Genomic DNA, 14538 nt, shown 5'->3' with positions numbered 1-14538 from the left:
CTGTCGTTTTTTTTTTTTTTTTTTTTTACCAATCTCTTATTGAGAGTCTTCTTTGTTTATCTTTTGTCTGCTGTTTCCCAGCCTCTCGGTTAGAGACAGGAACAGTCCGAGCAGCACTGCTAAAGTCTGTTCTGAAATCACACATGTCAAACAGCAGAGACCAGCAGATCCTCCATAAGGCTCAAAGTATTTCAGTTTCTTCTGCTCAAGGTTTTTTAAGTGAATTTTCTCTGTTGCCTTCAAGACATCGATATGTTTTACCTTCCTGTAAAACTAACCATTACTTAGGATCTACTTTAGATTTATCTAATACTTTAGCTCTTTTGCATAATTTACTGTTGTCTGTATGTCACTGTGTTTTTATTATGTATTTTATGTACATGCCGCTCCATACTCAATTCAAACTGCCTCTAGAGGGATAAATAAAGTTGTTTGAGTTTGATTTAAAAATTTTCCAGACAGGAGGCGACTCTCCCTCCTCAAATGTCACACAGAGACACTGAGGAGTCGGGCCCAAACCTGAACCCCGGGTACAGAGGCTCAGTGAAGGTGCTGTTGAAGGTGTGGAGGTGGATCAGTGTGTCAGAGGAGACGCTGTAGAAGGACAGAGAGCCAGCAGGCCAGTCCAGATACACTGCCACTCTGTTAGAGGGGGGGGGCGCAGCGATGGCTGTTCTGATGTTGTTGTGCCAGGCAGTGAAACTTCCATCAGAGCAGTCCAGACTCCAGGAGTTTTCATTATATCCAAGAACACAGTCAGCACTCTTTCCTCTCCTTCTGATTCCTCTGTAAGTCACTGATATATAAGCCCATCCTTCCCACTCCACCTCCCAGTAGCAGCGACCAGTCAGACCATCACTACACAGGATCTGATACCAGGAGTTAAACCTCTCTGGGTGATCAGGATATGGCTGCTCCTCTTTAATCCATGTCGCCTTCCTGTTGTCCTCAGACGGGACGAGGTTTCTGTGAGTTGTGTTTATGTCCAGTCTGAGATCACAGGAATCTGATGGAGAGAACAAGACACAACACAACAGCACATTTGTATCAAACCTGGAGCCACAAGTGTAAAACTGACTAAACGGATTAAAAACAGACTTAAACTGTGTGTTTGCACAAAGCCAGAAACATTAACCTTTACTCAAAAAATGTGTCTGGTTTGATTGAGCATATTTCTCTTTTAGGGAGCTTGTGTAACATCTGGCCAGAGATTGCAGATAACAACAAACACAGAGGGGACTGCTCCATTTAGTTCTTTTAGATTTAAGTGCTGCTTTAGACACAGTCAGTCATAATATCCTCTTTCATCACTTGGAAACTTGGGTAGGCATCAAGGGCTCAGCTCTTAGCTTATTACACACACACCTCTCCAACAGAACCTTGTCACTCTGGTTAACTCTTCTACCTCGACAGCTCAGGTGAGTTGTGGTGTCCCTCAAGGCTCCGTTCTTGGCCCCCTTCTGCTCTCTATCTACATGATGCCTCTTGGCCAGATTATTCTGAATCATGATGTGTTTTACTGTTTTTAGGCTGATGACACTTAGTTATACATGCCATTAAAACCCACAGATCCTAGCAGCCTAGCAAATCTTAAAACTTATTTCTGTGATTATAAACATTGGATGTCCCAAAATTTCCTTCAATTTAACGACAATAAGTCTGAGGTCATTCTGTTCAGTCCCTCAAATTCCATCAGCTCTCTGCCTGGCTGATTAATCGCATTTTATTTTCAATTACGTTTTAGTTGTCCATTGATCATGAAAAAAAGCTTATCAAGAAAAACAATTATCACGCTGCATTCCATTTGGCAATGATGCTCTGGTTTTGTCTTGTGTTGTAAATCCAGTGCGTTGCCTTCCTTTGCAGCACTGTGCTTTCACCCCTCCCTAAAAGCTCAAATTCACTCTCAGCCAGGCATCTATCTATCTGTAACATGTTTATCTTTAAAGTTTATGGAAACTCACTCTAAAAAAAGACCTTTCTTATTCATTTAAATGAATGCATGATGCTGCTGAGGTCAATGAGTGATCGTGTTAAATAATCAGGATCTAAGTGTTGACCATAATAATTAGGATTTCCACTTTTGCCATAATCGAGCAGCGCTACGAAACTCTGTTTTGACAATCAAGACAAAAATGTTCTTTCACCTCGATAATTTCTAAAATTAGGTCATTTGTATCAATAGCTGATATTTACTCAGGTATCAGTCATGATTCCCTTCACTGTTTCCAGTTGGTACAAAATGCTGCTGTTTGACGTACTACTGGGACAAAGAGGCATGTTCATACTACCCGTGTGTTTCCCTCTCTACAATGGCTCCATGTTAGATTTTGAATGGATTTTAAAATGTTATTTCTCACTTTAAAGGCCTTAAATGGCTTGCTCATAAACACGTCTGATTTACTGGCCTAATGTGTGCCCTCTTGACCATGAAGATCCATGGATGGAGCCTTGCTGATTACTCTCAGGTCAGTGATCGTGCTTTTGCTATCAGAGCGCCCACACTGTGGAACTCTGCATACTGAGCTCAGACACACTAAGGCACTAACTTCTTTTAAATCTCTGCTTAAAACGTTTCTCTTTGTCAAAGCTTTTGGAAATGTTTGGTATGTGATTATAGAGTGTTCATTCATATTTATTTGATTATATTAATTTTATTATCTTTAATTTCTCTGTGCTCATGTCCTTTGGCCTTATTCCCATTTTTCCTGCCTTGCCTGGTTTCATATCTAAAGCACTCCGTAACTTACACTTCTTCAGTCCTGATTTCAACCACTGCTCTCCGCCATGGTCCACCCTAGAAGAAGAAACAGAGTCAGAGCAGCAGATTCTCTTTGAGGATGGAAACATGGACAGTAAATAACCTTCCCTATGAAGGATTTAGCAGACCACGTCACTCATATCCACCATTCAACATGAAACAATATTCCTCAGGCCTCTAGAAGACATTGTGTGTGTCTCTCCATACCTGAGAGCCTCCAGTCTCCAGGTTGGATCCTCCAGTCCAGCAGAGAGCAGCTTCACTCCTGAGTCTCCTGGATGATTGTAGCTCAGGTCCAGCTCTCTCAGATGGGAGGGGTTGGAGCTCAGAGCTGAGGCCAGAGAAGCACAGCCTTCCTGTGTGAGCAGACAGCCTGACAGCCTGCACACCATCACAAACACAATCAGTCCACCACATCATCTGCTTTGTGTTTTAACAAAAACCTACACGGGTTAGTCTGATCAGTGAAATGAAGCTGCATGTAAAGCGAGATTCAAATGTATAATATATATTTGTTGTTCAAAGGTGCAAACTAGAACAGCCCAACTACCTCTGACTGAACTGTACAGCCACTCAGTGGTGGGGAAAGCCACCCTCATCACTGAGGACACCTCCCACCCCCTGCACCACTCCTTCATGCTGCTGCCATTAGGCAGACGATACAGAACCCCACTGGCCCTGAAAAACATCTACAAGAAATCATTCATTCCCTCTGCAATAACTGTTCTAAATAGCACAAAATAGGCTGCCTTGTTCTTATCTGTTGTGTGTGAATGTGTTTGTAAGTGTGTTTTTAATTTGTGATGAAGCCGTGTCGAAGACAAATTTCTGTTTTTACTGAAGAACAGACAATAAAATTTGTAAAGTTCAAGTTCAAAGTTCAAATAACCGTAACACAGCAGTGGGGGTTCACGAATTTTGTTGATCAATAGCAGTCAATTCACTGTTACCACAATGGCTGCTGAGATTTATGCTCTGAAAATGTCCAAACCGGTTTGGCCCTTTGTTTTGTTTGGGCGAAAATCCATTCAGATGTCTTGGGAAGGATTTTCCTACTGGCGGTGCTAGAGAAAAGGTCATAGGGTCACCTGAACTGGGCATTTCATGTTCTTGGCAACACAAATGTTGTCATCAAGTTTCATGGTGATCCACCACAAAGCTTTGGAGATTTGCTGCTCTGGACCTAACTGCTGAGCGACTGACACGGTGACGTACAGGCCTCTGTTTCACAGCAGGGCAAGAAGGGATGAAGACAAAAACACTGAACAGATGATCCTGTTATGGATCTTACATGGTTACACTTTGCAGATTCAGGATCACTGAGCAGAAAGTGCTTTAGGAGAATGGACCTGCTCTCTGTTACTTGCACATTACATACAAACATTAGGCATTGTGACTGTGTGAGAGAGCCATAGACATCGGAACCCCCTCCCATCCACCCCCTATCTCCCTCTCCCCCGCATGCCGCGCCGACAAAACTATGGCGCCCCTGTGGCAATGCGTCCCTGTGTGGTTGCCTCATCATCTTCATGTGCGCACATTCCCTTGCAGGACCCAAGGAGAGTAAAACGATGGAGAGGTCATTGAATCACTGACTCTCGCTTTGGCGCCAGTTATATTGGAATCAATAGAGAGCGTATGAAGAAACTCATTACAATTCAACACATCTCAGTCGTTTGATACCAGATGAATAAATGCCTCCAGAAAATAAAACAACACACTTTAGTGAGTTACAAATAACTCCAAACTGGAGGCATGTCTTCATCCAATGTCAAACGATAGAGATATGTTGAGTTTTAGTGATTTTTCTCCATGCGTCCTTCACCTTAACCCAGCGGTGCCCAACCCCCAGTCCGCGGCCCGGTACCGCCCCCCGGTTGCACACGAGTGGAACGCGGACTGAAGCTTTGCTTCTCGCTCAGCTCCTTTTTCACCACAATGGTCTGGTGCAGCAATCACATGACTGCTGCCACTGCCCTGATCCACCTGTCAATGTCTTGCTCCACTTTACTCTCACTGTGAATAAGACCTGAGATACTTGAACTCCTCCACATGAGGCAGTAACACCCTCCACACCCCGACTGCACCTTGAAATCTTGTTCATGAAGTTCACAAACAGAATTGGAGACAAGGAACAGACTTTGTGGACTAGCAATGAGCTTGACTCAGTGCCAAGAATGTGAACAGCTCTCACTGCGGCTATACAAGGACTATGGAGCTTTGGGAGTATGGGGCCCTGCCTGCCCCCCGAGTCACCTGACGTTTTGCCAGAACCTCTGCAAGGCCAACCAAAAGTCCTTCTCCATGCCCTCCCCAAACTCATCCTATACCCCAGTTTGTGTTTCCATGACTGCCATCACTGCAGCCTTTTTTGACCTGCGGTACCTCTCAGCCAATTCCGGAGTCCCCCATGCTAGCCAAGCCTGGAAGGCCTCCTTTTTCAGCCTGACAGCCTCCCTTACTGGTGGCATCTACCACTGGGTCCTTGGGTTGCTGCCACGACAGGCACCAACAACTGTCTGTCCACAGCTCAAAGCTGCCACTTCAACAATGAAGGCTTTGAACAAGGTCCATCCCAGCTCCATGACCCCAACCTCCCTCCCGCACAACACACCTGGATTTGCCAGGTCTGTCTGGCAGCCTCCCCCGCCATCTGATCCAACTCACCACCAGGTGGTGAGTTGGTGGCTCTGCCCCTCTCTTCACCCAAGTGTCCACAACATGCAGCCATAGGTCTGATGAAACAACTACAAAGTTGATAATCGACCATTGGCGTAAGGAGCTCTGGCACCAGGTACACTTATGAGCTTCCTTATGTTCAAACTTGGTGTTCATTATGTACAGTCCATGAATTCCACAGAGGTCCAACAACAAAGCACTTTTCGAGTTCAGATCAAGCAGGCTGTTCCTCCCAATCAACCTCCTCCAAGTTTCCCCTCTGCGAACATGAGCATTGAAGTCACCCAGTAATACCACAGTCCCAGATGGTACCTTCTCTAGAACACCTCCCATTGCCTTGAGGAAGGCTGGGTACTCTGAACAGCTGTTTAGCACATCCACCGTCCCAGTACCGTCATCACCCAAACTCCAACACAGTGGCGCTAAGTCGGAGGCTAACAACTAACCCCACATCTGCCTGCCATCAACTCTGGTTGAGCTCCCATCCAGGACTGTGATTCAAGAGCACAGATGTGAGCCCAAATATATCTAGTCAGTATCGCTCCACCTCCTGCACAAGCGCCAACTCCTCCCCCCCAGAGGGTTAGACATTCCATGTACCAAAAGACAGTTTCCATATCATGGGTCCATTCTGCCAGGGCCTCCACCCCAACCTGCCACCCATGTGGCACTGCACCCAGCCCCGCCTACAACTCTTGTAGGTGGCGGGCCCACAGAAAATACCTTAAAATATCAATTAATAACTTTCTCACTAAAGATGGAAAATATTATCAAATTGTTCATTTAAATCAGTTTTGATTCATTGGCAAATTAGAAAGAAAAATAAAACTGCATCTATAGTAACTGCAAAAACAATTCATGTAGACCTGGCCTGGAACTGAGACTGGCCTTTATTTGTGAAAATGTGGAGATATGTCTGGCCAGTAAAGGGGACATGGCTTATAAATTAAGTTTTAAGTTGGTTTAAAGTTTTAAAATTCATTGAAACAATGCCCCCGGTTACCTGAGAGTCTCCAGTCTGCAGTGTGGACTCTCCAGTCCAGCAGAGAGCAGCTTCACTCCTGAATCCTGCAGCTGGTTGTCACTCAGATCCAGCTCTCTCAAACTAGAGGACTGGGAGCTGAGAACTGAGGCCAGAGCTGCACAGCTTCTCTCTGACAGATTACAGCCACTCAGCCTGAAGAGGAAGTAAGGATGCAAACAAAAATCTTACACTTAGTTTTTCTCTTGTGGAGATAATATGTTATGTGGAAAATATGTCCAGTTATCTATGAACCTACACAGATTTCCTGGAGGCTTTGACCAGTGGCAGCAGCCCAAGAAAAGCCTCCTCTGAAGCAGAGTATTTCTTCAGGTCAAACACCTCCAGATCTTCTTCTGATGACAGTAAGATAAAGACCAGAGCTGACCAATGTGCAGGGGACAGTTTGTCTGTGGAGAGACGTCCTGATCTCAGGTACTGTTGGACCTCCTCCACTAGAGAATGGTCATTCAGCTCATTCAGACAGTGGAACAGGTTGATGCTTCTCTCTGGAGAGGGACTGTCCCTGATCTTCTCCTTGATGAACTGGACTGTTTCCTGATTGGTCTGTGAGCTACTTCCTGTCTGAGTCAGCAGGCCTCGTAGGAGAGTCTGATTGGTCTGCAGTGAAAGACCCAGGAGGAAGCGCAGGAACAAGTCCAGGTGTCCATTTGGACTCTGTAAGGCCTTGTCCACAGCACTCTGGAGGAGGTGTTTTAGTTGGGAGGTTGATTGTCCTTCTGACAGCAGATTGACTCCAGAGTTGATGAATGTCACAAAGACATGAACAGCAGCCAGAAACTCCTGAACGCTCAGATGGGCGAAGCAGAAAACCTTGTCCTGGTACAGCCCACGCTCCTCTTTAAAGATCTGTGTGAACACTCCTGAGTACACTGAGGCTGCTCTGATATCAATGCCACACTCTGCCAGGTCTGCTTCATAGAAGATCAGGTTGCCTTTCTCCAGCTCCTCAAAAGCCAGTTCTCCCAGAGACAGGATCATCTCCCTGGTCTCTGGAGTCCAGTGTGGATCTGTCTCAGCTCTCCCATGATACTTGACATTCTGCACTTTGGACTGGACCACCAGGAAGTGGATGTACATCTCAGTCAGGGTCTTGGGCAGGTGTCCTCCCTCACTGGTTTTCAACACATCCTCCAGAACTGTAGCAGTGATCCAGCAGAAGACTGGGATGTGGCACATGATGTGGAGGCTTCGTGACGCCTTGATGTGGGAGATGATTCTGCTTGCCTGCTCCTCATCTCTGAATCTCTTCCTGAAGTATTCCTCCTTCTGTGGGTCAGTGAAGCCTCTCACCTCCGTCACCATGCCAATGAACTCAGGAGGGATCTGATTGGCCGCTGCAGGTCGTGTGGTTATCCACAGGCGAGCAGAGGGAAGCAGTTTCCCCTTGATGAGGTTTGTCAGCAGAACGTCCACTGAGGTGGACTCTGTAACATCAGTCAGGATCTGGTTGTTCTTGAAGTCCAGAGGAAATCGACACTCATCCAGACCGTCAAAGATCAACACATCCTGGAACTGCTCAAACCTGCTGATTCCTGCTTCTTTGGTCTCAGTGAAGAAGTGATGAAGAAGTTCCACCAAGCTCAACTTTTTCCCTTTCAGCAGATTCAGCTCTCTGAAAGTCAATGGAAATGTGAAGTGGACATGCTGGTTGGCTTTGTGTTCAGCCCAGTCCAGAGTGAACTTCTGTGTTAAGACTGTTTTCCCAATGCCAGCCACTCCCTTTGTCATCACTGTTCTGATTGGTCGATCTCTTCCAGGTAAAGGTTTAAAGATGTCTTCACATTTGATTGGTGTTTCTGGTCTGGTTGGTTTCCTGGATGCCATTTCAATCTGTCTGACCTCATGTTCCTCATTGAGCTCTCCACTCTCTCCCTCTGTGATGTACAGCTCTGTGTAGATCTGATTCAGAGGTGTTGGGTTTCCTGCTTGAAGAATTCCCTCAAACAAACACTGAAACTTCTTCTTCAGGTTAGATCTGAGTTCATGTTGGCACCCTGCGAGAGTTTCTGAATGAACACAAAAATGAAAAAACATAAACAAATGGATATTGTATTAAATGTAATGTGAGTATTTCCTGGTAAATGTATCTATTGACGCTTTTTAAATCTAAGAGTGTCTGACAACATTATGGAAGACAAGAAATGGTATGGAGTTAGGAAAAGGTTAAGTGTAGGCACAAAAACAGTCTTGTTTCACATGGAAATCAAATTCTGGTGTTGTGCATTTAAGGTCCTGTGTCTTGTGTGCCCACCATCCACCCCGACTGCCTCCCTACATGGATGTTTCAGCTCTTTATACTCTGTCATTTTCCTCCTCTGCGCCCCTGCACCTCATAGAGATGCCAAAAGTTACATTGTGCGTCTGTATCAGATGTTGAAGGGGCATGACAAAGCTTCGGTATGAATGAGACTGGGAGGGGGAAGAGGAGGAGGAAAAGCTGCCCCCTGCTGGCCGGAAGAGAAATACTCAGGTGTAAAAAATCTAATCTAATTAAAGGTTTATGGTGTTCAGTTGAGCTCAACTCTGCTGGTTTAAGTGAAAAACTGAATGTAAAAACTCTCAGAGTTTAGAAGATCTGAGCATCAAGCGCACAGCCAAATAGAAGGAAAAAGTGAAGCAAGATTAAAAACAGATTAAGACTAAGATTTTATTCTGGGCACTTCCTGTCCCTCATGGTTGGTTCTCCAAGAAGTGGAAAAGGAAACAAAAGGCAGGGCTTAAACTTCAAAATGTCTGTATTTACAGCAGAGAGTAGAAATGCAAACATTTCCATTTTCCCATCATTCCTCCTTTCCATCCTGTTAAAGGAGTTCAAAGCCTCTTACTGCTCTGCAGACGCTCAGCCAGCTCCTCCTGCTTCATTCTCCTCAGGAAGTGCAGTGTGATCTGCAGAAAAGCCTCTCTGCTGCTCCACCTCTGCTCTTCCTCCTCACCGTCCAACACCTCCTCATCCTCCCTCTGCCTCTCGAAGCATTCTGGGTAATCTGGACTCAGAGACCTCTGGAGGTTTTTCAGCTCCTTCTTTACAAAGGTGACCATGTTCTCCTCCAGCAGCTGCAACAGAAACATAAAAGAATTAGACTTCCACATTAAAATCTGGACACAAAACACCAAATCAAATCCAGGTCAAAGAGGCTGAAAGATGTAAAGAGAGCAGCACAGAGACGATTCTGAGCAGAATGGTTGTTTTTCAGTTGGTATGTTGTTGTACATTTACACACCATAAATATGGAGGCCAGGTCTGTTTGATGCTGCTGGGCAGACTGAGCACTGGGAACCTCTGAGCTCTGCTGGTGGACTCTGTGGAGGACACACACACACACACACACACACACACACACACACACACACATACACTAAATGTTTTGAAAGAGGAAACTCAGTCAACAGAGTCTGAAGGTTGGAACCAATTCTGCATCTCATGACTGTGAATCTGAAAACAGAAAAAAAAACATCTGTTTTATGATCAGTTTGAAATCATTACCCATAATCCACAGAGTGCCGTCCATCTTTGAACTCATCAAATCGCTGTATAGACGCGTCGTCCCTCATGGACACACAGCTGGACTCAGGGGAGTCTGCTCTCTGCTGCTGGATCCTGATAGAAACATCAGGAACACAGTGAAGGGTTTAAAGTGTTAATTCCCTAAATCCTGATGCAGAGTTGCAGTGAACAGATTGAGAAGAGATGCTGCTGTGTTTTATTCTGACATGTAGAACAAACACACACCCACAGCACGGTCAGGTGAAGACAGCGGCTGCAGCTCACACTGGAACTTGAAGAGCCTGCATCACTCAGCAGTGCATGACATGCGATTGGACTGAGATCACAACGCTTCTTTGAGGTGATTGGCTGTTTGATTCGTCCAAAACAAAATTTGAGATTACAGCCCCAGGAGCAGCCAGAACAAGCAGATCTGTTTTCTCAGTGCATTTAATTTGGATCAAACGCTTCTGTGTTTAGTGACGATTTGTCAAAATCATCAAGAACTTTACTTTCCACTGAAACTTACAAAAAGGCCTTTTCATCAGCAAAATCAATTAACTATTTGTTTACAGGCAGACCAGGAACACATGACATATTCCAACATCAACCAGACACAGATTATCCAGGACTTGATCAGACCTATTTGTGAATGTAAGACAAGCAGGGCTGGGCAATATGGACAAAACCAAATATCAAAATATTTTTGGACAAAATATCAAAATATCAAGGAGCTGGAGGTGAGTACTGATGCTTTCACAAAACATTTACACAATCACATTTTTGATAAATAATCATCAGTAATGCCCATATAATAACTAAGTGTGTAAAAGCAAATAACAGCTAGAACAGAAATTCAATTCACTGTAATGCAGCTTTTAAAACCAGGGAAGGGCAAAACATATGCCAAATCCTGATATCCAAAATCCCAGATGATATTAAGTCTCATATCATGATATTGATATAATATCAATATATCGCCCAGACCTAAAGAGAAGTCACTTTGACTTTTCTAAATGTTATACATTTGAATGCTCTGAAATATTCACAAACAAAAAGCAATAAAAGGAAAAACATACATGGTCAGGGACCACATACAATACCTTCACAGACCACCAGGGGGCCATGGACCACTGGTTGAAAACCACTGTTTTACAGAGTAAATCAAAAGCAAGGTTATATATGACAAAGCTGGGGGGTTTTCTTCCGACAAATGACCCGATCAGTGATGTGAAACTGTAATTCAGTCCAAACAGTGAGTTTCTGTCTCTCAGTCACACTAACACACTAAGATAATAAAGTCTTACTTAATCACAGAAGTGAGTTTATCTCTAAACAGTAGAGGTGGCTCCATAGAGATGTTGCTCCTCATGGACACACAGCTGGGCTCAGGGGAGTCTGCTCTCTGCTGCTGGATCCTGATAGAAACATCAGGAACACAGTGAAGCTCATGTGGGTTTATAAAGAACAACATTTTACTCTCTTAGTGATGCTGACATGCTGAGATGATGATGACTTACGTTTTCTCAGAAGCATCTTGAAGTTGTACAGGTTGATCCACAGACCAGTCGCTCTTCATGGACTCACAGCTGGGCTCAGATTCAGGTTCAGGTTTAGGTTCAGGTTCATGTTCTCCAGACAGAGTGGTTCTAGAGGCGGGGAACCTCCTCTTTCTCTTCCCAGCCAGTTCCATAGCAGAGCCAACACCTTGACACAAACGCAGCGGCTGATTCATGATGTCAGACTGGTTCTGCAACTTGCTGAGTGCGTCATGGATCAAGTGTTTACAGATTACAGATTACAGTGTACGTGACACTGAAACAAAACCCCTTTTTAGACTCCAGCATTGACAAATGGTCAATGCTGGAGTCTAAAAAGGTGTCTAAAACTGTTTTCACTGTTTGTTTGTTTTTCAGGGCCACTGTACAAAAAAAAAAAAAAAAAAAAAATCAACAAAAAGAGGCAGCATATCATGGTGCTAGCTACCTCACATGGTGATGCTGTTTCTTCTGCCTCCTGCAAGCTGCTTTTCTGTAACCATACAAGAATTTATACATTAAACATCAGTTGTAGGCTATATTTTGAAGACCATTCCAGTTTTTTAGCTAACTATATATCTGTCCATGCCATCACATTAGTGTTTTTACAAGCTTTTTCGTTATCTTACCCTAACCCTAACCCCTCCCCCAACCAGGCATGCACTATCTACTCATTTGCTGGATGAGGATTTCAACAGAGTGCAAACAAAGGTCAAGCAAACCATTGTCAAAGCAAACTGTATTACAGTCATTTCTGATGGGTGGTCAAACAGCCGGGGACAAGAAATCAACAACAATGTCACCACCCCTTCACCTGTATTCCACAAGAGCACAGACACAAAGGACACCAGACACACAGGCCCCTACAGCGCTGATGAGCTGAAAGCGCTCATCAATGACCTTGGACCAGAGAAGGTTTTCACACTTGTCAATGATAATGCAGCAAACATGACGGTTGCCTGGACATACGTGGAGAGGACCAACCCTCTTATAACAACCATTGGCTGTGCTGCCCATACTCTTAATCTTCTCCTGTAAGACATCATGGCACTGAAGACAATGGACACACTATACAAGAGAGCAAAGCACTCTGAGTAGTATGTGAAGGGAAAACAAGTAGCTTCAGCAACCCACCTCTCAAAGCAAAAGGAAAAAAAAACGAGTGCCGCACTGAAGCATCACATGATGGGGTCGCGTTGTCATCATGTATGACAGTCTACTGGAGGGAAAGGAGTCTCTGCAAGAGATGGTCATATCCCAGACTGCAGGCACTGGAAGTGACGTCAAGAGAATCCTGTTAGATGATGTGTTCTGGGAAAGAGTGACTAGCAGCCTGAGAATCCTCAAACCAATTGCACCAGCAACTGCCAACAAAGAGGGTGATGATGACATCTTATCAGATGTCCAGTGTCTTTTTGCCAACCTCAAAGAAGAAATCCAGACAGTCCTGCCCCCTTCCCAACTAGTTCTGCATGAAGCCAGCACATGCAGCAGTGCACATGCTGGACCCAAAATATGACAGGGGCATACTCTCTGGGGAAGAGATTAATGGTGCTTACGCTGTCATTACAGCCATGTCTGACCACCTGGGCCTTAATAAAGGCAATGTTCTGGGCAGTTTGACGAAGTACTGAACCAAGCAAGGCCTTTGGGAAGGGGATGGAATCTGGCAGTCATGCCAGCACATATCTGCATCCACCTGGTGGAAGGGACTTTGTGGATCTGAGGTCCTTGCACCTGTAGCCTCCATCACCCTCCAAATGCCACCATCATCAGCAGCCTCTGATCTCAACAGGTCACTGTTCAGGAACGCACAAAGGTTTGTAGTAGGCTCACAAATGTGAAAGTGGAAAAACTGGTGGCCATTCAGGTAAACCTAAGCCTCTTTGAGCCTGAAACAGAGCCAACCTCAACACGGCTAGACAGTGACACTGAAGAGGAGGAGTCGGAGTCGGATGTTGAGGAGGTGAACAGGGAGGATGTTGATGAGGCCCAGGAAGAGGCCACTGCCTGAAAGGGTTTGGCAAAAATGCAGAACATGCAGACGAGGCTTTTATTTTACATATTAAATGGGACTTTTTGGAGGGACGGAGCTCCTTTCATTTCCTTTTCATTTAACAGTTTGGGGGGTGGGGCATTTTACTTTTTGATTGGGTGGGAATAATATTTTACTCAACATTCATGTTTTTGTTGTTCAATGAAAGAATTGCTTGTTCAATACGAGAATTGCTTGTTCAATACGAGAATTAAAACTTGATAAAATTCTACACACAAATAAATCTGTTGAAATGTCATGTATTATTTATTATGTATTAAATTGTATTATTTTGCATGGATGTCTGTTTATGACAAAACAAAATGTTTATATTTAGCCTATGTATAGATATAGATATAGACATACACACAGATCAGTCATGACATTATGAGCAGCTGTCCAGTCTGACAGCAGCTCTGCCATAAACTCTACCTTTTATCAAAGTTTATAATGTTCAGTTTGTGTTGACATTGTGCAGAATGTGTCACTTTAATTCTGTGTTTATTACTGAGGTTGTAGTTTGCAGAGGTCTGCTACTGGACTGCATTTAGTCAGGGTCAATTTTCAAAAAAAGTTAACCCCGAAGGCAAATCATGTTAATGTTTGGCATACAACATTTTTGGGGGTTTTGAAGGGTGCTGAGTTCAAATCTTCTGTATGCCAGGCTCAAAAATGTTCCGGAATGGCTCAAAATGGAGAAATCCAAAATGGCCGCCGCCGCCAGGTCGAAATCGAATTAATCACTTATCGTTTGGACTGTACAAGGTAAATACCTGAATTTAAAGTGCTTTTGTAGGTTTTCACATATGGGGAATTCAATGCCATGCTCAGATTTAAGATCAAGACCACAGAAAATGCTTGAAATCAATGTACATGGTTAAAATTGTTGTCTTGGATAATGAATAATTCATGAACAAAAGAGGACCATGAAACAGGTTGATGGTATTCTGAAGAATTTACTTGAAATATGTTTAAGAACAAAGATGATTACAATAT

At 44.1% G+C, this 14538-nt stretch overlaps 1 protein-coding gene across 1 annotated transcript; it reads right to left on the bottom strand.

Annotated features, from left to right (window-relative positions):
• Window positions 1-479: 479 nt before the first annotated feature.
• LOC115356553 (NACHT, LRR and PYD domains-containing protein 9-like) lies at window positions 480-11548 on the bottom strand. Its single transcript, XM_030047767.1, has 5 exons — window positions 11490-11548; window positions 6444-6617; window positions 3016-3142; window positions 1366-1499; window positions 480-1053 (listed from the first exon to the last, which is right to left on the bottom strand). Exons 1-5 carry the CDS (start codon window positions 11546-11548, stop codon window positions 480-482), a joined length of 1068 nt encoding a protein of 355 aa, XP_029903627.1.
• Window positions 11549-14538: the final 2990 nt, after the last annotated feature.

This window comes from Myripristis murdjan, chromosome 24 (genome assembly GCF_902150065.1).
Source record: "Myripristis murdjan chromosome 24, fMyrMur1.1, whole genome shotgun sequence".
Taxonomy (NCBI): domain Eukaryota; kingdom Metazoa; phylum Chordata; class Actinopteri; order Holocentriformes; family Holocentridae; genus Myripristis; species Myripristis murdjan.
The sequence above is the reverse complement of the archived record's forward strand: the minus strand, read 5'-3'. Positions and strand labels throughout refer to the sequence as shown.